This window comes from Hoplias malabaricus, chromosome 1 (genome assembly GCF_029633855.1).
Source record: "Hoplias malabaricus isolate fHopMal1 chromosome 1, fHopMal1.hap1, whole genome shotgun sequence".
Taxonomy (NCBI): Eukaryota; Metazoa; Chordata; class Actinopteri; order Characiformes; family Erythrinidae; genus Hoplias; species Hoplias malabaricus.
This window is the reverse complement of record NC_089800.1, coordinates 26,622,860-26,646,669: the sequence shown is the minus strand read 5'-3', so window position 1 is coordinate 26,646,669 and position 23,810 is coordinate 26,622,860. Positions and strand designations below refer to the sequence as shown.

The following is a 23,810-nucleotide window of genomic DNA, read 5'->3' as shown; positions in this document are numbered from 1 at the left end:
TATATTAATTTACTTGGTCTGAGTATTTTGTCCCTCTTAATTCTCACAGAAGCACAACCAGAAGGTCAAAATGGAGCTGGAACACTTTGACGAACGGGACAAAGCCCAGAGGTCTGGCCGTAGAGGGTCTAGGGCCAATGGTCTGCCAAGCCCCACACACAGCGCTCACTGCAGTCTGTACCGCACCCGCACCCTCCAGGCCCTCAGCTCTGAGAAGAAGGCCAAGAAGGTGCGGTTCTACCGCAATGGAGACCGCTACTTCAAAGGCATAGTGTATGCCATCTCCCAGGACAGGTTCCGGTCATTCGACGCTCTCCTGGCTGACCTCACCCGCTCTCTTTCAGACAATGTCAACCTGCCCCAGGGTGTCCGCACGCTGTACTCCATCGATGGCTCCAATAAGATCACCAGTATGGAACAGCTAGAAGAAGGTAACCTTGGGTGATCTACCTCTTATGCTTCACAGATATAGACTATGGGTCCATAATTTTAAACCATTATAGCAACTCTGTAGTTTTGAATAGTTTTGAAAGTGCGGTGTGCACAGGTCAAATCGGGTCAAACACATGATTTATGTAAGACTTAAATTCTAATGCCTCCCTCATGAGAACCTGTACTTAATCATTTCACTCGGGCAATTTTTCAGCCCTATTGCTCCACCCTTTGTTAATGTCTCTCACCTGCAGCTGCTCATTAGCATGGCGTCTTAAACTTCTGGGTTTGAGCAAGTGTTGGCACGTCATTTGTGTTCTGAACTTTGTTGCTATAAATGAGTTAATGTAGATAAACTATTAGTGCTTTGTTTATTGATTATGGTTTTGTCTGTGATATTATGAATCTGTGTTTTGACCCCTATCTGTACTAACTCTGAATTTATAAGCTTACTTCAGTTAAAACTACTATGCACATAAATACTTGTAGACGACTATATGAATATCATTGAAAAAAAGGCACTTAAAATGTATGTAACGCTACCCCAAAGCCCCAAATTTATTTATTTATTTATTTATTTATTTATTATTATTTTTTGATAATTACTATATATACAGGCATGCCGCTTCATCCTGTTTCCCTGTACATATACAGGTGCATGCATGTGTAATTGTGTAAATACAGGACTGACATGAATTCGTTATAATAATAGATGTTTGTCCCTGAATGGAGATGCTCTTGGCTCTGGTTTGTTGAATTAGCTGCTGTGGAATATTTAGGGCAGCCCCCCTTTCATACTCAGGCCTGTAGTAATATTATGGCCACAATGAATGTGAAAATGATTGAGCCCCGGTCAATTCCAGTCTCAACAAGGCAATTAACCTTGACTCAATGGATTCTTAAGTCATTGTTCTACTCTCCATCGCCTCACGTTATCCATCAAATGTCTCAAAGCACAGCACTGGGTAAAAGGGATTTCTAATTTAGTGCTGAAAATTAGTTAAAAATACATGCAAATAAATAAATAATCCCCTTTTAAAAAATGTTGTATTTATTTTTATTTAGTTTCCAGATAAATATGTTTTCCACAGAGGTTCACTTTTGGACATAACCATCTTGTAACATACCTATTACTACTGTGTCTTTAAGAACTGAGCACTGTATTTAACTGCTCCATTATATTTTTCCAAAAGCAGCCTGTGCTGAAGCATACAAGGGAATTTTTAGGGCAATGGCAGTGAAAAATAATAATAATAATATTCTGAGAATAAAGTCAAAATTCTGAGAATAAAGTTGGTACAATTCTGAGAACAACATCAAAAGAATTCAGAAAAAAAGTCAGAATAATTCTGAGATTAAAGTCTGTAAAATTCTGAGAAGAAAGTCAGAATAATTCAGAGAGAAAAACATCAAAATATTTTGCAGAAACTGCCCTTTGCAGTGTAATTGAGGAATGCAGATTATTGTTGAAGTCATATAGATTTAAGAAATAAATAGTCAGTCCTTTGGCACATGACCAGACTGTTTTTAATACGCTGAATCAGTTGTTCAAGAGCCTGTTTATTCAGAAGAGGGCATGTAGTTTTACAGGATGCAATTAGAATGATAATGATGCAGAGAGAGTGGAAAGCCGGTGTTCGCATGAGGCTCCATCTGGTACTGGTTTATGGACCAGTACAATAATCTAAAATCATATGCATCACAGTCATGTCATGTGGATGGAAGCGTATAATAAACAATTGTTCACTTGTTCACCAATTTTTCACTTGTTCAACAACTCACTCTATGGTTCACAGACTGGGAGTCTGTCTGTGTAAATATAATAGATACAAATCCAGGCAGTGTTTCTCTGAATATTCTGACTTTATTCTTGAAATTTCTTGACTTTAATTTCAGAATTATTCTGAATTTATTCTCAGAATTCTATTGTTTTTCTCAGAATATTCTGAATTTATTCTCTGAAATTTTCTGACTTTAATTTCAGAGTTATTCTGACTTTATTTTCAGAATGATTCAGAATTTAGGCTTGGAACTATTCTGACTTTATTTATTTTTATTTATTGATTGATTTTTTTTTATGCCATAGCCTTCAAACTCCCTCATAGAAACACTCCACTGACAATATTTGTGCACTGTGTAGTTCTATAGTTACAGACTGTAGTCCATCTGTTGCTGTGCATACTCTGTTAGTCCCCTTTCACCCAGTTTGAAATGGTCAGGACCCCCACAGTTGATGGATCAGTAAGCACTGCTAATACACTGCAACTACCTTGTTGAGAGAGAGAGAGAGAGAGAGAGAGAGAGAGAGAGAGAGAGAGAGAGAGAGAGAGAGAGAGAGATATGTGATGCCCTTTCCTGCAATTTTGTAAGTCACTCTGGATATAATATAAATGTATATGTTTTTCCTTGAGCCCCATGATTAAGGGTAGGCTCCTACCCCACTGTCACCCTGAACAAGATGAAGCAGTTACTGAAAAGGAATTAATGAATGTAAAATGAGGTCTTACCATCCTGGCCTATTGTTTATAACACTAACCTACACTTTGTTGTTTCTATAACAGGCGAGAGCTATGTATGTGGATCAATAGAGCCTTATAAGAAACTGGACTACACCAAGAATGTCAACCCTAACTGGTCAGTCAACGTTAAGACCCCTCCTTCTTCACGGGCTCCCTCCTCGCTAGCCAGCGCCAAGGCCTGCTCCCTGGACTCCAAGGAATGCAAGGACTTTATCCGACCCAAGCTGGTGACCATCGTCCGGAGCGGGGTCAAACCTCGCAAAGCCGTGCGGATCCTTCTCAACAAGAAGACTGCCCACACCTTCGAGCAAGTGCTCAGCGACATCACAGACGCCATCAAACTGGACACAGGAGCGGTCAAGAGGCTCTATACAGTGGACGGCAAATTGGTAGGAGTCCATTTTTAGCTTCAGTCTTTGAGAGCTGTGTTTTTATTTTTTAATATTAATAGAACAGATCTGACCTCTGAAACTGATATGTTTTATAATACAATAGGTCTGGTCCTAAGTCCTGATTGGCTGAGCCATGCTTAAAGACACTGTAAAGTACTCGATATACACAGGTTAATGAGAATCTCACAGGAACTACATATAGCTACTCTCCAAGAAAAAACATGCATCTTCTTTATTTTTGAGACAGTGTCTCTGATCATTAGTGATGAGGGCTTTAGTCATTTTACAGCCTTTTCTCACCACTTACGTAGGTGTGGAATTTAGATAAGAAAAGCAATACACTGAGCAGCTCTAGGACCTTGAAGTCCTGGGTTCCAGCCTCTCCTCAGGTCACTCTCTGTGGGGAGAGTTGGTGTGTTCTCCCCTTGTCTGGGTGAGCTTCCAACAGGGGTTCAGTTATTCTTGGTAGGCTTCAGATCCACCATGTTCCAGATCACGATGAAGTGGTGAGTTACATAACCAGCGCACCCACAAAGATCTAGACAAGTGACGCTAGCTTTTTCTGTTTAGATGCAAAGCAAATCAAGAATTCTTTGCTTGATTTCCCGCTCTGAAGGCTTATCGCTTTTCTGACAATTTCTAGGAGTGAGGAATAGAGGAATTTCACTGGTGTGGCCTGGTTTCTTGGAGGTGAAGCTCTTCTTGCGTCATCATCAGCCCAAATGGGTCACTCTGTCCCCCCCACCCTCTCTAATGTCCGAACATTAAACTAAAGCTAAACTGGTGCCCCCCTTTTTCTGCTCTTCTCCTGCCCCTCAGATGTGTCCTGCCCACCTCCAGCCAATGGGGAAATCTTTAATGTGGCCGTATTTAGAAGTTATCTACATTTGCATTAGTGAGAAGTGAAAAGGGGAACACAGTGTATATACAGAGAGAGAACAGGGAGATACACAGATAGAAAGAGGATAAGGGGGGACATGCAGAGACGGAGACGGACGGAAAAGGGGTCAGCCAGAGGGTGGCAGCCATATTGCGAATGTTGACAGGGAGAGTGACCTTTCCATTTCTCTGCAGAAAGACTGAGCTGTCACCACAGGCCTTTTAATCTGTGGCTTTATCACTCTCTCGCTGCCAATACTCATGCAATGTGTTCGGAATGTATTCCATGTTTATTATTCTACATACAGTATATAATGTGAAGAGACAGTATAGTACGTCCAGTATCAATGGTAGTCTTCACTTTCTGAAGGCAAGGCGAGTATATTTATAGAGCACATTTCATACACAATGACAATCCAAAGTGCTTTACGGAATCAAAATATAAAATGCATTTAAAACAATTAAAATACAAAAAAGAAAATACATTATTAGAATAACGAATGAACTTAAGTTCTCAATCAACTGGTTTGATTTAGAGTGGTCTCTACCTTAGGACTAACTGACTAGTTCCTAACTTCCTAATATCTTTGTAGAAGACCTGATAAATACAGGAGATTCATAGACCAGAAGGTTGAATACTAAGGTGTGTATTTATAAGCAATTAATATATGAATACCTTGGTATATATGGGTAGTGTTAAATATATTTTTTGTAATAACAAACTGGAATGTGAGTGAATTGAATTGTTACATGCTCTATGACCATCTTTATAATGATGTGTAAGCTGGATTTCTGCAGATATAATCCAAATTATATAATGAGTGAGGCATTTATACAGCATTTATATCAGTGAAGCTGAGGAATAACCAAATAAATATTCCAGTCTCCAAGCTCTATTTTTTCTTAGGAAAATGCTAAGAGGATTTATGAGTCTAGACTGAGCATCGTCCAAAAGTGAGGGCAGCAGAATTTGGCAGGAGCTGGCAATGTCAAAGAGGATGTTCTCAGGGATTCAATTGTGAGGTTTAACACTAGGATTTTACCATTACGGTGCAGCTAACAGCTTTGCTCATCATTTGAGAGCTGCCTACATTGTGGCTTGTGTGGCAGAAGTGAGGGCTGCAGCCTGGAATGATAGGAATTAAAAACAATAACCTGAAAGGTATCACACGCCCACTTTACAATCTTTTGAACCATCTGCCATTTTCACTATTTATAGACTTTCTTCTGTCTGCTATATTGGTACCATCTCAGAAACTGGTCACCACTTTTCCCATTTTTTTTTTTTTTTTTTTTTTTTGAAGCCTCTGTCTGTTTCCATGACAATGAGGTTGCCGGAGCTGGTTGCTAGGCAACAGTCTCTGCTGCAGAGGGGGTGCAGCAGTTAAGCTACAGGCCTCTAGGCTTTCACAGAGGTGCAAAGCAATTTCTGGGTGGCACCTTGTGAATGATCTGAGCCTAGTCATGTTGTAGCATATCTGGAGGTCCTTTACTGTCTAGGTTTTTCATGATTAATCAATTTAAATGAATAGAAACATACACTACATAGGCAGGAGTTTGTAGACACCTGTTCATGCTCATACCCATGCAACATTTATTCTGAAATCAAGGTATTAATAAGAGGGATGCCCACATGTGCTGCAGTAGTAGCCTCTACTGTTTTTAGGAAAGGTTCAAACCAAATGGTGGGACACTGCTGTGAGGATCTGATGGCCTGATGCTGAGAAGAAGAGAAAAAAAAATATAATAATAAAAAACACCATACACCCTTGTAATGAGTGATGTTTGGCATTGAGTTTGGTGCCCTTAGGCTCATGTGCAGCTGTTCCTATATAGTACATATACCTTCACAATGATATTGCTGCTCCCTCGTAGAGTAGGGAACAGAGCCTGGAATTTCTGAAAAGCTGTGCATGGGTATGGAAATATTCTTTTATTGTTTGGACTTCAGTTAGTTGAAGAATTAGATGTTTTACAGATGGATTAATCCTGAAATAACTATTAATAAATAGTAAGAAACCCTTTCTGAAACTGATACTAGTTCTGTGTTCCAATAGCTTGATATAATAAAATATTTCACTGTGAGTTTACAGTCCAACAGGCCATTTGAAATACATAACTCCATTATAGCAGAGTTTTTACAGTCGGATGCATTACTTTGCCTTTCACTCACATCCATCAGTCGCCTCCGAGCTCACTGCTCTAAATGTTTCAGCAGCCCTGAATGGCATTAGAGGGTCATTAATGTTGGATATCCATTGACAGGCAGTTGTTTGAGACACTTTGTTTAGAGCATGACTATGATGAGTCAGGGCTCTACACTTGATGGTTAAGTGCTTTGGATGGGTAAGTGATAAGTTCATAGCACTCAGTGCGCACCTGCCATGACTTTGCAGTTAAACCTTATGAATTTGGAAGCTATAATGGTTCATTTCCATAATTAAATATTTATTTACACAATAAAATATTCTGTTGAGTCTGTCGCATGCTTTATTGCAGGTTTGGGTCTTCACATGTAAAACTTGGGCACCTTGTGGAACTCACATTTAGCAGCGTAGCTGGAGTGGGACATTCTCCACAAGGGGGCACTAGCTTTAAGCCAAACTGTGTGTACTGATTGGTCTTCACCTGTAGCTGAAAGAATGTTTGATAATAGGACACTTCTAAGCACACATCCTTGCAGAACACATCGAAGGGTACAATAAATGTGTGCAGTGTGCGCATGAGCACATGGTTTGATAGGGAAAAATAAGAAAAGTAGGTGCACAATTTGGAATAGGTCTTGAGTGTCCTTGTTTTTGTTTGTTGTGTGTGTCTACCTGTTCAGAAATGATGGAAACGAGGATTTGAACTTACAAAGCAACAGTAAATAAGTTATACTGTGGTGGTTTGGGGGGTTATTTAAAAGGTTAATGTTGTTTGACGGTTTTTTGGAAGGATTTACATGTGTAAATGTGTGTGTTGGACTAATGATATTTGGATTAACGATATTTAAGGGTTGGGGGATCACCACGATGCACAAGAGCGTCTATCTACATGTGGTATCTGTGCGTCTTGCTACACACCAAGCCCAAATAACTGCTTGTTCGTTTGTTTCCTCCTTGCATATGGTAAAGGTTGCTTAAATGCTGTAATAGCTCAGTCTCATTTCCAAACTCTGGTGATGTTTCAATATTATGGTACTGTCACAGAGCAGATATGTGGGGGCAGGAGGCAAGTGCTTGTTGAAATCAATAGACAAGGACTCAGTTTAAGCTCCCAAACTAGAAATCTGTAACACAAAGTTTCAAAAATTAAAATTATGTTTAAACCAACATAATCCAGCAGAGAAAGATCCAAAATGGATAGGCATTGCATATACAAAGGAGGAGGATCCAAGGCACTAGTAGAAGAAGTAACCAAAGGGAGTGGCTAGAGTAAAAAACAGGTAGTGTCCATGTCACACAGCTCCTGGGGTTGTGGGTTCCAGCCCCGCTCTGGGTGACTGTCTGTGAGGCGTTTGGTGTGGTCTCCCAGTGACCACGTGGGTTTCCAATGGGTCCTCCAGTTTCCACAGTCCAAAAACACACAACAGTAAGTGGATTGGCTACTCATGGTTCCATAGGTGCGAGTCTGTGAGTGATGAGTGATGTGTGTTGTTATGCGAAGGACTGACGCCTTGCACCCAGTGATTCCATGTAGGCTCCGGACCCACCGCGACCCTGAGCTGGATAAGCGGTTACAGACAATGAATTAATAAGTGAAACAAGGCACGATTGTGCCACAGTCTTTATGCTCCATTTACCAATGAATTAATCCTACCTTCCCTGATAACGTGTGCTAATTAAACCGTCTAATCAAGCACATTTTGAACATTTTTGGCCTTCAGAGTTTAGAATCTGTTCTACTGAGAAAATGTGTCCACAAGCTCAGAAATGCATTATAGCATGCTTTTGTTGGTGCTAGCGATAACTGACTTCTGAGGGATAAGCGACTTCCTTCAGGCTTCTGAGAAAGGATAACATGAATGAATCTCGGGCTTATGTTTGTTTTGCTCCTTGTGGTGGCAGAACTGGGGAGATTACTCGGTTCCTGTTTGCTGATGGCGAGTGGTTCTGAAATCCAGCCATTTTCCCCTCTGGTTTATCTGGATAGTGCATATTTACTGCAGTCTGGGCTGAATTCAGCTGTGAAAGCCCGTCACAGTCGCACTCATACATTAGTCTCCGTGCTAATTGGATTTCCCGAGGCAGTGCTGGATGTAGAATAAAGGCTGGATTGGGTCAACTGGCTGGGAGTATACTGCTCTTCTCCAGACGGTGGGAAACGTCTCGGCTCTGTGACGGTTTCTACATCTGTGTTAGCTCTGGGTTTACAGCTTTCTGAATGAGCTTACAGCTGAATGGAAGTTTAGGCCATAGTGCTTCCTGCTCTGTAAGAGCTGAGTAATTGCTCACTGATGCTGTATAATGACACAGTTCGAGCCACATGCCGGTCAGGACAAGCTCCTGGCTTTGGCTTTTACCCACAGTATGTTTGTGTACAGCTCTGGACGTTTTCATGAATGGCTCCCTCCTCTGTTGTGTTTTAACTACAGGCAGCTGCCTCATTTTGTGGACACAGATTGCACCCTTCATGTAACAGGAGGCCATTTTCTGCCTGAGAGCGGGGCTTCTGCTGCCAAAACATCCCCGTGACAGAACTGAGGTCTGTTTACTCCAGGCGACCTTGACTTTGCTTTTGGCATGTGGCCCTTACACAGCCTTGTCCTTGGCCAGACATCTCTTATTGCCACACTATTACATACATACACACACACACACTGTCTCCATGCTTTAAGATACCTAGACCTTTTTGTGGAGACTTACTGAGACCTTAAACCTAACACATCTTCAGAATGATTTACGTCATGGGGACCACATATCCACTAAACGTGGAGAGTCTGAACAGATTTTGGTCCCCAAGGGTCCCTGCTATTCCATACATTTACATACTACTCCACACACACATGTAATTAAACAAACACGTTATTACACACTGTTACACTCAATACACAACTACTACTCTTATGGCTCCACACACCTCACACATTTTTAGTTTTGGTCGGTTTTACCCCAAATCACATGATGCACAAGCTTCCTCTGAGATGTGAAGCCAAACACAACTTCTTTTCTCACTGCCCCTAACAATGCTAAGCTCTACACGCTTGGAGGAGAACACTAACCAATCTAACCACAGGTTCTTGCTAGCTTACACAGGATTGGTTTGTCTAGAGTCATGTACTCTAGTGTGTCAGGGACTGAGCTCCATCCTGCCCACCCCGAGGATTCATATTATATACTTAGTCCCTCAATATTTTAATCCCGGACATAATTCCATGGAGGGGCTCAGCAGGTGGCATCTCTGCTACAATGTTCTTCTGGGGGACAATGTTCTCCAGCATTCACTTGAACGGTTTCCAGCCAAGTGTGAAGCAGTTGATATGTAGATCAGCAACTCCAATATGACACCATGGTTATCTCCCGGAAAAAGATGGCATGCTCCCTACAGGTGGAGGGAGAGAACCTACCCCAAAGCAAGGAGTGCAAGTGATCGTGAGGTCGAACGTAGGTTAGGTGCAGCGTCTGCAATGTCTCGTTTTCTCTCGTTTTCTGCTTTTCTCTTGTAATGTTGTTCCTTCGATATGTCCCCATGCACTTCTGTGTTCTTGTTTACTGTCCCCCTGTTCTGGTCTCGTTCTTGTGTGCACATGGTCACAAGGACCGGGTAGTGGCTACTTTCAGGCATTTTGTCTTTCATTAAGCTTTATATTCCAGGATCATTGTCTCAGTGGTTGTGGGTCTTTGCTCATGGTTTCTTTGTTCCTGGTTAGATTGGGATCAGTCTTTTATGACTTGTGATTTATTCCTTAGGTTTTTCAGTCTGTCCTGTTTATAGTAACCCTAACCCTAACCTTCACACTGACAATGCCTTGTTTAAGATAAAAGTATTAATGTAATTCTATTGGAAACATCAACATTTCTCCAGGACTGTTGCAAATAATGTTCCATCCAAAAGGTCTACATCATTTTTATGCTCAGAATAATACAGGGCTGTTAATTACTTGTAGGGTCTGTACTGTACTGATATTGCTTTTAAAACCATGAAGTATTCCACCTAGAGAAAGACTAGTCCTAATTAAATTAGAGAATTTGAAAAGGAAAACAGAGGTGAGAGCAAATCTGTATTATTTATAGTGTAAGTGCTTATTATCCTGGGGAAGTGGTGTGCTGTATTTTATGGTAATTCTGGCTGTAGTGGAATTAAATTTAATCCATTCTGGAAGGTCCAATAACTACCATCTTCATCCCTTTTTACCAAAGTGCGATGATTGGTTTAGGACAATATTGGGTGAGGGAAAGGCCACTTTGCAATTTTACTGTAATATTTTTTTCCCAGATGGCTATACAGCACTTTCCACTGTTACTGTGTCACGTCATTATATTTTAATCGAGGTTTGTAAACACTTTTAGACCCTTATGAAAAGAGGCTTTGGCGCATCAAAAGCTCTTCAGTGCTTTATGAGGCACAGGGTCATTCACCATCACTTAATGAGTGCTTTGCCCGAGGCACACATTTCAGTGGGATAACACTTTGGATGAAGCAGAGATTGTTTTAGTCTCTGTAGGCGAAAGGATTAGAAGTGATTCTTTCGGCTGGACTTTCGGCTGGACTTTTTGTTCACAACGTATGTCTGTTTTGATGCCACTGAAACTCTACTTTGACCATGGATTTAGTCAGTGGTGCTAGATGAATGCACTCTGTTTCTAAGGATGTTGCACTACTGATAATATAGATATGCGCTGTTGTGTATAAGATTGAAACATTGTGAAAAAGTGAGATTAAACCCAGGTCTCAGTTACAAAGACTAAGAGACCTAAAGCCTGAATGCACCATTGGTTGGAGTCAGGAACTGGAAAAAGGAACAGCATGAGGAGAACCCCCTCCACAGAGCTACAAGACAAGACCAGAGCTCTTCAAACAGGAAATGATGTTCAGTTGGCAACCCTGATAGAGCTTGAGAATCCATAGAAACCCTCACAAGCAATGCCTGAGCATTTTTAATCTGGGGAAGAGAAAAAGATAAAAGGAGGGAGACCCTTTACAGTAAACTCAAGGACCTTTACCAAACTCCCAGCTTGTCTGGTCATTGCACTCCTACTAGAGACCACCAAGCTGTGGGAGAGCTTCTCTTAAATAAAGGGAGACACAAGTTACTGATCACCCTTAATAACTGAGGTGCAACTCAGTGGACATTTCTCAGTCTGTGTTCTTGTGTGTTCTTACATTTTTATTCTTGCTTGATGTCATATTCCTCCGCTAAAGTTACGGAGAGGACAAACTTGAAGAATGGTTAAAGTATCCGGATGTTGCTCTCGCTCAGCCCAAAATAATAAGCATGCATCGGTTCATGACTTGACACTGAGAACAACCTGAAAACATTCTTCTCAAGTTCTCCTCGAGAACACAAATCTCATGATGATATGTAATCATCATGTCGCCTTATGAACACCTCCAGTAAAGAGAGACAGTAATTGCTAGTGATTTCCCTTGGGATGTATGTCTTGCCATCATCCAAACATTTAGTGAGCTTTTAGCTTTCATTTTAGCTTTCAACCAACTGTATGGGGGGGGGGGGGGGGGATTAAATGAAAGGTGTCTCCCGAGAATTTAGCTAACTGGTCCTTACGTTGACTGGTCACAGTTGACACGGTGGCACAACAGTCACGTCACACAGCTCCAGGGTCCTGGGGTTGTGGATTCAAGCCTTGCTCTGGATGACTGTTCTCACAGTGTCTGGTGGGTTACCTCGAAGTGCTCCGGATTCTTCCCACGGTCCAAAAACACATGTTGGTAGGTGAATTGGCTACTGAACAGTGTCCACTGTGAAAGACTGGTGCCCCCTCCAGGGTTTGTTCCCACCTTGTGCCCAGTGATTCCAGGTAGGCTCCAGACCCACGGTGACCCTGAACTGGATAAGGGTTAAAGATAATGAATGAATGAATCTCTGCAAAATAAAAAAAATAAATAAATAATTGGGCCAATGTCGATAATCTTTAAAAAAGCAATTATTTGTCAATAACGATATCATTCAGATATAATCATACATTGCTACTTCTAAGTCAACACAATGTGATGTTATTTACCAGAAGCTAGTTATGTCTGGTCTGCTGTTCTGCATCTAGTTTATTGCACATTGAAGCTTGAATCACGAGCCATGTCATTTTGTAAAGTTGATGCCAATGTCCAAATGAATATTGAATTCTGGCCAATCAAATCCCTTCAGCTCACTTCTTGCAGACTTGCATGAGTCACCTTGCCTGGTTCATAAGCAGGCACCATCTGTCAAGATTGAATTTGTTTCTGGAGGATGATCTTTCGTGAAAGCGCTGTCGGAGCTGAGAGCATGTTGGAGTGATGAGTGCAGGGTAATTGGAATGAGACCCTCTTGACCCCTCCCCTCACCCCCACCTCTGCTGTAAATCCACATGGACGAGTCTAATAGAGCTACATGTCACTGCAAGGCACTAACTTGTGTTTGTGGGCGCTTTGTACCGCCTGTCTGTTTCCGCTGGATTTTTGTAAGACTTCGCTGTGGCCTGGTGCACCTCATGATGGAATGGCAGAGCTCCCTGACATTGCAAAGTCTTCCATGTCCTTTTCTAGGTCAAGTACTCGATGGTCATTCACAGACAAGAAGCCATAAAAATAATGCAATAAATAATAATAACTCCAGTGAATGCCTGTATCTCCACTCACTTCTCTGTCACTCTTCTGTAGCTTAGAAGCCCTACCTTGCAAGTTGACTGGATTGGTTCCTTAAGTTGATGGCATATGAAAACCCAGCTGCAGTTTGGTTCACTGCACTTTTAAAATGATTATTAATACATCGTATAAATGAATACATTTTACTTAACTGTTAGTTTTAAACCCAAATAATATAAACAAATAACAATCTCTTTAAATATTTTGGTGAGGAAAGACGTGGTGTTACCCTGAAGGTTTAGCACCATGGACAGCTCCCTCCTCAGCTGTGTTTTATATATACTGTATATAAACATGTGCTCTATTGGGCTGACAGCAGGCTCTGAGGGTATGCAGGGAGAGCCTGGTGTAGATCGATGCTCTGTGGGACAGCAGTGGGATGGCTGCTTGATGAGCTGCTGCTGTGTCACTGAGCCAGTAGAGAGCGTAAATCAATACTCAGCTCCTCTCTCTGCTCCTCCTGTCCCTTGCTTATGCAACTCCTGTTCTAACAGTGTGACAGAAATAGATTTAGAGCTTAAAATGCACTGTAAAGCAAATTTGTCCCGCTTGGTTAATACCCACTGTGTCAGTTCCTAATGAGCTGGATACATAAGAAAAGGTTTGGAAGTGATGTTTTATTTCTATGAAATGTAGTTGGGTTATTTGGGATTAACTATATTTGTAGGTTAGCCATCTAGCTTGTCAAATTTTTTCTTGAGTTTTTATGGTTAAAACCATGGAGTTTTATGGTTAAGTGATTATGGTTAAAAACAATGTAGATCTTTAGATACTGAAACCCTCCTGTTACTAGAAGGATGGTGTTTGTTTGCATCTATAACACGACTGTTTTGGTAAACACACATCGGCTTGACTTACTTACTCAGCAGTGAATCTCTTGATGTTAGGTGTAGCTGGTTAATACATGCTAATGCATGCGGTCTCTAAGTGTCTTTGTACCTGCTGAGACGTTTCTATAGTGACTGTCTGCTGCCCCAGATTCTCCAGCTACTGCTGGACTGAACTTCACAGAGAAAATAGAGCTTTATTTAGATTAAACATAAAACGTCCCATGACTTAGAGTTAGACCGACTTTAATATGATGAAAATCAACCTGTAATGGGATTTACCCAATCACTTAAATGTGAATTAGTATTTACGGTGTGTTGTGTTATTAAGTACCCCATTTAGTCTCTGGTTATTGTCTGTAAATGGCAACTAGAAAAAAAGGAACTCATTTTCAACTCATGGCCTCCTCTTCCTTCACAGCAAACTTTTAAGAAGAGCGGTTACTTTTTTTGAATAAGGCACATAACTAGGCAGCTATTCAGCACCTGGAGGAAACCCACACAGACTGGATGAGTGTGTGATGCTCATGGACTGGCACCCTGTCTAGGGTTTGGTCATGAAGCAGTGTAAAGGAAATGTCTGTTAAATTTTGTTCATAAACCCATGAAAAATCAATAATACATGAAAATTGTATTTTCAGAATTTACACTGGGGTGCTGCCCTCAAGGAAACATTATCTGTTATTTTAGTTAAAGAATATTTCTGGACCGTTCACATTAAATTGTGTTTCCCAAGTTGCACGGATTGTCTTCACTTATTTTAAATAAAACACATGACCTTTTCCTCCAGGAAATTGTATGCTGTGTACTCATGAAATATGATATTATTCCTAAAGCCAAAACAGTTGGACTGTCTGGAAATGCTCTATACGTTGGGGTGATAGTGTAGTGGACAGCACTACTCCCCAACCTATGGAAGACTGGGGCTCAGTTACCAGCTCAGACAGGAACCCCATGTACGAATACGAGTCCTGGGCAAGACTTCATCTACGTCTGCGATGTGATTAAACTGTTAAGTCACACTGGATAACAGTGCCTTGCCATGAAGGAAAACGTAAATCTATGACTAGTGCCGATTCACCCTGCCTCTCTGTTACTTTCCCTTGTTCTTGTGCCCTCATGCTTCTGAATGTGTCCCGTTTGTAGACAATTCCTGGAAGAAATGTGGTAGAGTGAAGATGAATGCTGTGAGAGTGGGATTAGGGGACTGTGCATCAAAAAGAGGTTTTGAAATAAAGCGGCGTGCAGCCTACTTTCAGCTCCTTGCTTCCTTTCATTTACATCTTTTCATACTTTATACATAAGCGTTTTATTTGTTTTCTTGCCTCTGATAAGTATTATGTACTCAAACATACTCCAGCCACGTTCCTGATTGTTACATGACTTCACAAAGCAATGCATTCTTTATTTGCGTCAGTTTTTAATGTTTGCAGAAGGCAAATTGTCGCATGAATAAGTAAAGCACAGAGAAGACACACTGCTGAATCAGTGGGGTTCCGTGACACTGATATTTTACACATTCTAAGTGTGGCTCATTCATTTTCTTTGAAGCCTGGGAGGCAGCATGTAATTCCAGATGTGTGTTTCAGTCCTCTGCACTAATTCAAAACAGTGTTATTTGATTTTTTTTGGAGAGAATGTGATGAAGTGTGTGATATTGTTAGTACATTTTTCATGAAAAATAGAACCAAAAACACTCTGCATTGTTCTGATTTGAAAAATATTCTTATTTTCTGTCTCCTTTTCTCGTTAATGTATGGTTGACAGCTCCTCATCCTTTCAGACCCATAGTGTTGAGGTGTATTCTCACAGTGGGAGGATCTCTTGTGTGGATTTTTCTTCTTGCAAATATGATCATTTTTTTAGGTGCTGTTTTGATGCTTTCCCAGCTCTTGTATTGTTGTTAAGTGTTAAGAGTTATGCCATAATATTTTGGGAGTATGACCTTACTCCTCCCCTCAGTGTTTAGCTTTATACACATTATTATTATTTTTAGGGCGACACAGTGGTGAAGCAGGTAGTGTCGCAGTCACACAGCTCCAGGGACCTGGAGGTTGTGGGTTTGATTCACGCTCCAGGTGACTGTCTGTGAGGAGTGTGGTGTGTTCTCCCTGTGTCTGTGTGGGTTTCCTCCATGGGTTTCCTCCAGGTGACTGTCTGTGAGGAGTGTGGTGTGTTCTCCCTGTGTCTGTGTGGGTTTCCTCCATGGGTTTCCTCCAGGTGACTGTCTGTGAGGAATGTGGTGTGTTCTTCCTGTGTCTGTGTGGGTTTCCTCCAGGTGACTGTCTGTGAGGAGTGTGGTGTGTTTTCCCTGTGTCCGCGTGGGTTTCCTCCGGGTGTGTGTTGCCCTGTGAAGGGCTTGCGCCCCCTCCAGGGTGTGTTCCTGCCTTGTGCCCAATGATTCCAGGTAGGCTCTGGACCCACCGCAACCCTGAACTGGATAAGGGTTACAGACAATGAATGAATGAATGAATGAATTATTATTTTTCCCTCAATTCTATTCCTTATGCACACTGATTACCTTATACACAACCTCATTAAAAGATAAAACATGAGAAATAACATTAACTTATAGCTCTAGTGGGTGATGTTGTAGTGCATTTGCATTCTGAAAATTCATCTCTGGATGAGACTGCATGCTAACTGTAGCCTTAGTGACTTATGCATTTGAAAGTGTGGCCCAGCCCAAAGCTTCCTGTCTTCCAGGAAACCACCCAGCAGGAGCTTTTTATTATATCTGACTGCATGCTGCCGTTCATCAACTCAATTAAAGCACTTTAGAGATGATGTGGTATATTTGTCAGAGTCTCTAGTCTATATTCTTTCCAAAGAAAAGGGGGAAAAATGAGAGCTCTTTAATATCTCTAGTTTCTCAAAGACAACATTGAGATCAGACTGGGAAAAAAAAACAAAGGAGACAAGCTAAAATCTCATGATGATGAGATGTTACTCCTGAGAAAACCAGCCCAGAAATATCACAAATCATGGTAGTTAAAAAAAAAAGATGAATATATTAATAATAATAATATTTTTTTTGCTGGTGTTTTAATATTTATAGCATTGCTAACACAAACCGTGCAGCAACAGATGAGTTACTGGCTCTGACTTTGCATCTACGAGGTGGACCAACAAGGTAGGTGTGTCTAACCGAATGGACAATGAGTGTATTTGAAAGACACAATCTGCGATTTTAAAAATGATCCTGATGGGTTCAGTGGAGCTGATAACATGGGCAATGAGTGTAGTAGCAAGGAGGTAATTTTAATGTTATGGCTGATTGGTGTTTATGGGGTCTACCCAGAACCAGGAAGTCAAAAATATATGCGTTCAGAGACTGTGTCCTGTTTTGGACTTTAACACTGCGCCAGACAGTTTTGTCTGTACGGGCTTGATTGGTGTAATCTACAGGGTGGGTCATTTATATGGATACACCTTAATGAAATGGGAATGGTTGGTGATATTAACTTCTTGTTTGGGGCACATTAGTATATGGGACGGGGGAAACTTTTCAGGATGGGTGGTGACCATGGCGGTCCATTTTGAAGTCAAACGTTTTGGATCCAGCTTTTGTTTTTTTCAATGGGAAGAGAGTCATGTGACACATCAAACTTATTGAGAATTTCACCTGAAAAACAATGGTGTTGGTTTTAACGTAACTTTATTCTTTCATGAGTTATTTACAAGTTTCTGACCACTTCTAAAATATGTTCAAAGTGCTGCCCATTGTGTTGGATTGTCAATGCAACCCTCTTCTCCCACTCTTCACACACTGATAGCAACACAGCAGGAGAAATGCTAGCACAGGCTTCCAGTATTCGTAGTTTTACATCAAGTCCATGAATGTTGTCACCAGACTCTGTGTGAAAATGTCTAGCTCCTGGAATTGAGCTTGGACATCAGTCTCATCAGCGCATGAAGCTTTACAGCAGTCTTGGCCCTTCAGTTCACCGAAGTATTTACTATACAGATGAACTTCATGTTCAGTTAGATACTGATTTATCCTTATTAAGAGAAACATGAGGATTAGATCCAGAAATCACCTGATTAAACTAATCACTGCAGCTTCCGAGCTCTGAGGATTCCTGCCATCAGATTGGCTTAAGTGCAGATTTGGACCTCAGATGAATGTTATGTAACTGCTGTCCTGACTTAGTCCCCAACCGACTGCTTCAGTTTAAGGGGTATTTGGAAATGTAAAATGGAAAAGTGAGTTTGATTAAAGGTTGGCTCGGTTTTATTGAACTCTGTGCTTTTCCCGATAAGGGTCCGGTGTTGGGTGTGTGGGTCTGATAATGTTCTGATTATGATCTGAAGGTTAGAGCAGAAGGTTGGTTTGATACAGAGGCAGGAAATGAATGTTCTGTGTGCTGCTGATGAAATGAGTCTCCAAAGTTTGACTGATGTTAAACATGAACCAGTGCTGACACCTTGTGGTCAATAGGAAAATGGCGTCACAAGTGTGCTCCCTTTTTTTTCAATAATATGATTGATTTTCTAAGTGAACATAACTAGACATCTTCTCAACATAGCATAGTTACAGCAGGTTATTGTATGTTATTTCTATTTCTTCTCTGAGTAAAGCCCCCATTTCTATTTTTGAGGAGATTTTTTCCCAGGATCTTTAATGACCTCAGGGAGGACCTCGGACTTAACAGAGAGAGTGTGTTAAAGTGAGGTCTGAACCCAGGACCCTGAGACCCTGGAAAGATGTGTCAGGGAATCTACTTACTGCACCACTGTGCCACCTTTATCCCCTGTGTACTGATCTACAGTGTATTGTCCTACATGCTCTTTGTAGCTTACAGTTTGTGGTTTCACACTTTGCTCCACTGTCCAAGAGTTGTGAAGGATACACTGAGTCTTATTGGACCCTCTGCTGATTCATACTTTATAAGGTCAGCAGTGATGTCATGTCTGCCTCAGTACCAGACAAATATGATTAAAATATTGGTTGAACTTTGTCATTCTGACAGGTTTATTATTATTATTATTATTATGCTCACAGAATATTTGATCTTTCAAACTTGACAAAAAGCATACTGTCACTACTTTGACCCTGCTGGTGGTAATGTCATTGTTGCCATGGGGACACAATGCTGCTGGTGTGTGAGTGGTATGTGGTCTGTGTATGAGTGTGTGGAGCCATGCTGTTATACTGTTCCTCCAGATATTATTATTAGACATACACGGCATTTAATATGTCTTTTAAAGAAGTCTCGGGTGGTCTTATAGACAACGTCTTTGAATCTCTCTCTCTCTCTCTCTCTCTCTCTCTCTCTCTCTCTCTCTCTCTCTCTCTCTCTCTCTCTCTCTCTCTCTCTCATAGTATTTGATTAGTATGTCATAGAAAACACACCACCACCATTTTGGCCAGATGCAGCTCTGACAACATATCTCTCTCTTGTCTCCATCACTAACTACAGCGCAGCTGAAAACTGAAGCCTGAAACTGAAAAACAGATTGTAGATTGTAGTGTTCTAGATTGTAATGTTTTTCTACAATATACTGTCTCCTATTAACACTGTTCTAGCCTTTCATATGGTTCATATGGACATTTACTAGAATGTTCTTTCTCTCATTCACACAGCTGTGGAATGTCATGGGTTTAGAATATGCAACATTTTCTCCCATTCACCCATTCACCCATTTCTCCCATTCAACAATGTCTCATTCTAGAATATATGTTTTTTTTTTATTATTTTCGTTTTAGAATGTCCCATGGTTTTAGATTGTGGGACATTTTTGTAGAATGTTCTTTCTCCTATTAACAATAATCTAGAATGTTATATGGCTTTATAATATGTGGCATGTAAAAAAATTCTCTTCGATTCACATTGTTCTAGAATATTGTGTTTATTCACATGGAACGACAATGTTCTCAATCACCCTCTTGGTTTGTCAGTTTTGGTTCTGGATTATATTGTTCTTGAATGTTGGTCCAGTCTACACTAGCTTCTACATGTTTAAAAAATAATAAAATACCTATAGTTTAGTTAGAAAATAGTAATTTTAGATTTTGAATGTTAATTGACAAAAATTCTAGAGGTGGCAAAATAAGGCAAGGCAAGTTTATTTATAGAGCACCTTTCATACAAAAGCAATTCAAAGTGCTTTATAGAAAAAAACAGTTAAATTAAAAGCAAGAATAAAACTAATAAAAGTCCAATAAAACAATTAAAATATTGCAGTAAAAGGAAATACATAAGAGTAAAATAATTAAATGATTAAAACAATAAAAAATGATACAATAAAAGAAAAGGACTAAAGTGCCGTTACAAAATAAAAGTGCAGAGTACAGTAATCCCTCGCTACTTCGCGGTTAATCTTTCGCGGGTTCGCTACTTCGCGGGTTTTTTCAAGGGGGCTTATGGCCGCTATATTGAGGGAAAATCTAGGAAAACCGTGAAAGATGAATAGCCAAAATATTTCATTAATATTTACAGGTATTAGACTAGGCCTGTAGGTGACAAAATATATAATTTACAAGTATTTCACGTACAGTACATGTATTGTTCATGTCCACATCCGAGTGAAACGCTAAATCACAGCTTAGGAATTACTCTATTAAAGAAACTGGTAGGATATCACATGTAGTTTCAGCTGAAAAACATTATAGAATGACTGTTTAATGCAAAGGGTGGGTTAACAGTAACAGGGAGGGTTTTAAAAGTCCAAATAGTCGTTGAATACATTTAAAAAAATCTTTCCTTTACTTCGAGGAAATTGTGATCCCTCGTTTTTCGCGGGTGGTCTTGGAACTCATCCCCCACGAAAAACGAGGGATCACTATTTTAGACTGAGCTGTAGCTGCTCAAACAGGAATGTTTTAAGTCTTGATATAAACGTGTCTAAAGCCGGGGCTCTTCTAATATTCTCAGTCAGCTGCGTCCATTTATGAGCAGCATAGGAGCTAAACGCTGCTTAAATAAGAGTGAAATGTTTTAGGGAATGTTTACTGAACTTGGGCAAAATTCTGAAACAAGGAAACATTCTAATTCACAGAACGTTTATGTCTTGTTTTACTGACTCAGGATGCAAATGGTAAGAGTCTCTTGTCTCTCTGTCATGTGCCAGGTGATGTGTCTCCAGGATTTCTTTGGTGAAGATGATATATTCATTGCTTGTGGACCAGAAAAGTTCCGCTACCAGGACGACTTCCTACTGGATGAGAGTGGTAAGGATTTACTGAATGCAGTGTGACTAGAGAAACAGGTGGTGGACTAAGACACGTTACTAGCAAAACAGAGGACGCATGACACATCCTGACAACGATAAAATAATGGCCAAGAGTTACTGATTTTCTCTCTCTCTCTCTCTCTCTCTCTCTCTCTCTCTCTTTCAGAATGCAGAGTTGTGAAGTCACAGTCGTACGGTCGGATTTCTTCATTGCAGGGCCGCTGCTCTCCTCATGGGGGAGGTTCTTCTCGCAGGAGCAAATCCCCTGCCTCCAACAGCTCAGGTACCAGTCTCAAATCCAATACAGCACTCACACAACCACCACTTAGTGAGGTCATGTGCTGATGTTGGATGATTAGTTCTGGATCACTGACACTAATTCAGTTCATCCCAATGTTACTGGTGCTCTGTCACTCCAGAGAACTCAGTCCTAAATGCATCACATCCCAGTCATGAGGGGTTTCTCAGCGCTGTCTGTGATGCCTGGAGTGTGGGGGTTTTAAGATCACTGTTCTGTAGCACAGAGGTATTCAGACTCTTTCCTCCAGAAGCCACTATTTTGAAAACTTAGGTTGTCAATGTTGTTACTGTGTCAAACTTCCACAGTGTGTGTATGTATGTGTATGAGTGTGTTCCACGGTGTGTGTGTGTTTTGTGAAGTGTGTAATGACAAATAACTGCAAATTTGATATAATTTACATTTATGTAAGTGAGTGAGTGATTGAGTGAAACAAGCCAGTTTCTGCTCTGGCTCCTCATTCATGGGTCCATTAAAACAAAACTAACTTACGTTATTAAATATACATTTGCTCACTTCTCCTGGTACCCCCCCTCCCCTGCCCCTTCTCTCACAGCTCCTCTGTACCCCTTGACTCATATGTTCTCTGATTATTGTGATTACTCTGAGTGGCTGAAAGTTTAGCAGTTGTGTATGTGGGCAAAACATACATGCTTTTAAAGTGCCCAGCAGTGGACTATCAAAACATGTTTCATTTTTCTCTTATTGCCCTGTTGACGTCCAAATATTGGCTCATGACTCATTGCTTCTTTGATGAGAATGAGCAAACATCCGCTGTTCGTCTGGTTGATTGCATATCTGGCTGCGCGAGGTCTAGCGGAACAGCAATCAATGGCAGAAACAGACCAATTACCTTGCTTTGGTACTTGTTGTTCCTTCAGGGTTTGCGGGTTAGTAGCCTCTGTCCTTAACAGCTCCTGACTGCTCAAGCTTCGTTAATGAAACCCCCTAGTGTACCACAGCACAGCACCTGACTCATTCCCAGAAACGTCTAGCAATGTTCCATGAAGAAGTGATCATAGCGCTGATGCGTTGATTTGAATGTTTCAATAGGCCATTATTGTCCCAGGTCCAGCGTAATTGTTGACTGGATGCCACAGTATCTTTCTGACCATCTCAGAGGGGGGTAGAGACATGTTGTGGAAGCTGGACAAACAAATCAATGGTAATTGATATTGATCGTTTTCTCCAGCCTTGTTTTCGCGTCCTTAATTTACTTTACACATGTGGTAGAGCGTGAGTGTCTCATGATGTTCAACCTACCCCCCGAGTTTCATTCCAGTCAGTTGAATCCTTCTGGGTGCAACATGTTTTTGACGATGAGTGGTTATCATGAACTGCAAACTGGAAGAGAGTTCATTCACTTGACATAGACACTGATGTCTCTGGTTCAAAGCTTTGCGTAATACACATTTTACTCACTTAGTGAGACATCTTACAGTCATTACATAATTGTAAAGAGACACATTACAAAATTAATTTCCTCCACCATGCTTCACAGAATGGGCGATATGCTAAAATGGGTAATTCCTGTAACACCTCCAAAAATTAGCCATCTATGGCATCATTTAAAAGGAGGAAATGCATCTTGAAAAAATCATGATTAGCTCATTTGTCCACGCTGCTAAAACATTCCTGGGTCACAATGCTCACTCATACCTTTGTGATTTATTTTTATTTTTGTTTAATTATTATTATTCTAATCTGCTCTGTTGCCAGAACCTGTTTTCAGGTTACAACAGCTAACGTTATTTATTGTTACCACTGTTTACTACAGTGCTAATAATAGGGAAATAAGGCAATTATTCAGCAACTTCAGGTTTTAAAAAGTCATCACGTTTGAGAAAGAGATTCAGAAAAAGCAGCAAAGCTGTTTCTATCTACACCGCAAAGTATGAGTCATTGTCTATATCAACAGTTGTATTTGTATTCAGGTCAAGGCAATACATTACGTAAGGGAATATCACAGCCCCCCCCCCCCCCCCCCTCCACTCTCTTTCTGTAGTGAGACCTTGGATGCTCAGGTGCCACTGGTGTTGAGTGGGTCTTGGAAAGTCAGTGCTGTAGAGAGATTGGACTGTCTTATAATCATCTTTGCTTATGAACCTGGTTCATTGCAGTTTGCTTCTTTATGTCCTTCTAAAAAGCTTTGGAACTTAACTAACATCCATTAACTTTAATAGCATTTTTCCTGGTTCCTAAAAAGTATCTGCTTTCAGCTAAACACCAATCTATTCATGGATTGGCAGCTAGACTGTACTAACGCTAAAGAGTCGGTTGATTTAGTCTTTGTTTTGGGATCATGAACACCCAAGTGTACAATGACATTTTGGAAGCAAACATCTGCAAACCTGATGAAGAGCTCCAGAAGCTTCTCAGCTGATCAGCCTTTATAAGTGCACGCTCTATAACCTAAGCACAACTGCGCTCATGTGACCACTAAAAGGTATTGGAACACTACAAATGACTTAAAAAGCTTTTAACATTCACCCATTCATCTTAG

At 40.7% G+C, this 23,810-nt stretch overlaps 1 protein-coding gene across 2 annotated transcripts in view; it reads left to right on the top strand.

Annotated features, from left to right (window-relative positions):
* LOC136686810 (serine/threonine-protein kinase DCLK1-like) overlaps positions 1-23,810 on the top strand; it is a 48,237-nt gene that overhangs the window by 1,227 nt on the left and 23,200 nt on the right. For both annotated transcript variants that reach the window (XM_066660812.1, XM_066660820.1), the window contains exons 2-5: positions 50-431; positions 2,994-3,340; positions 20,908-21,007; positions 21,176-21,292. In XM_066660812.1, coding sequence (XP_066516909.1) covers positions 71-431; positions 2,994-3,340; positions 20,908-21,007; positions 21,176-21,292 — 925 coding nt within the window. In that variant the 5' untranslated portion in view covers positions 50-70. The remainder of the gene's footprint in view (positions 1-49; positions 432-2,993; positions 3,341-20,907; positions 21,008-21,175; positions 21,293-23,810) is intronic.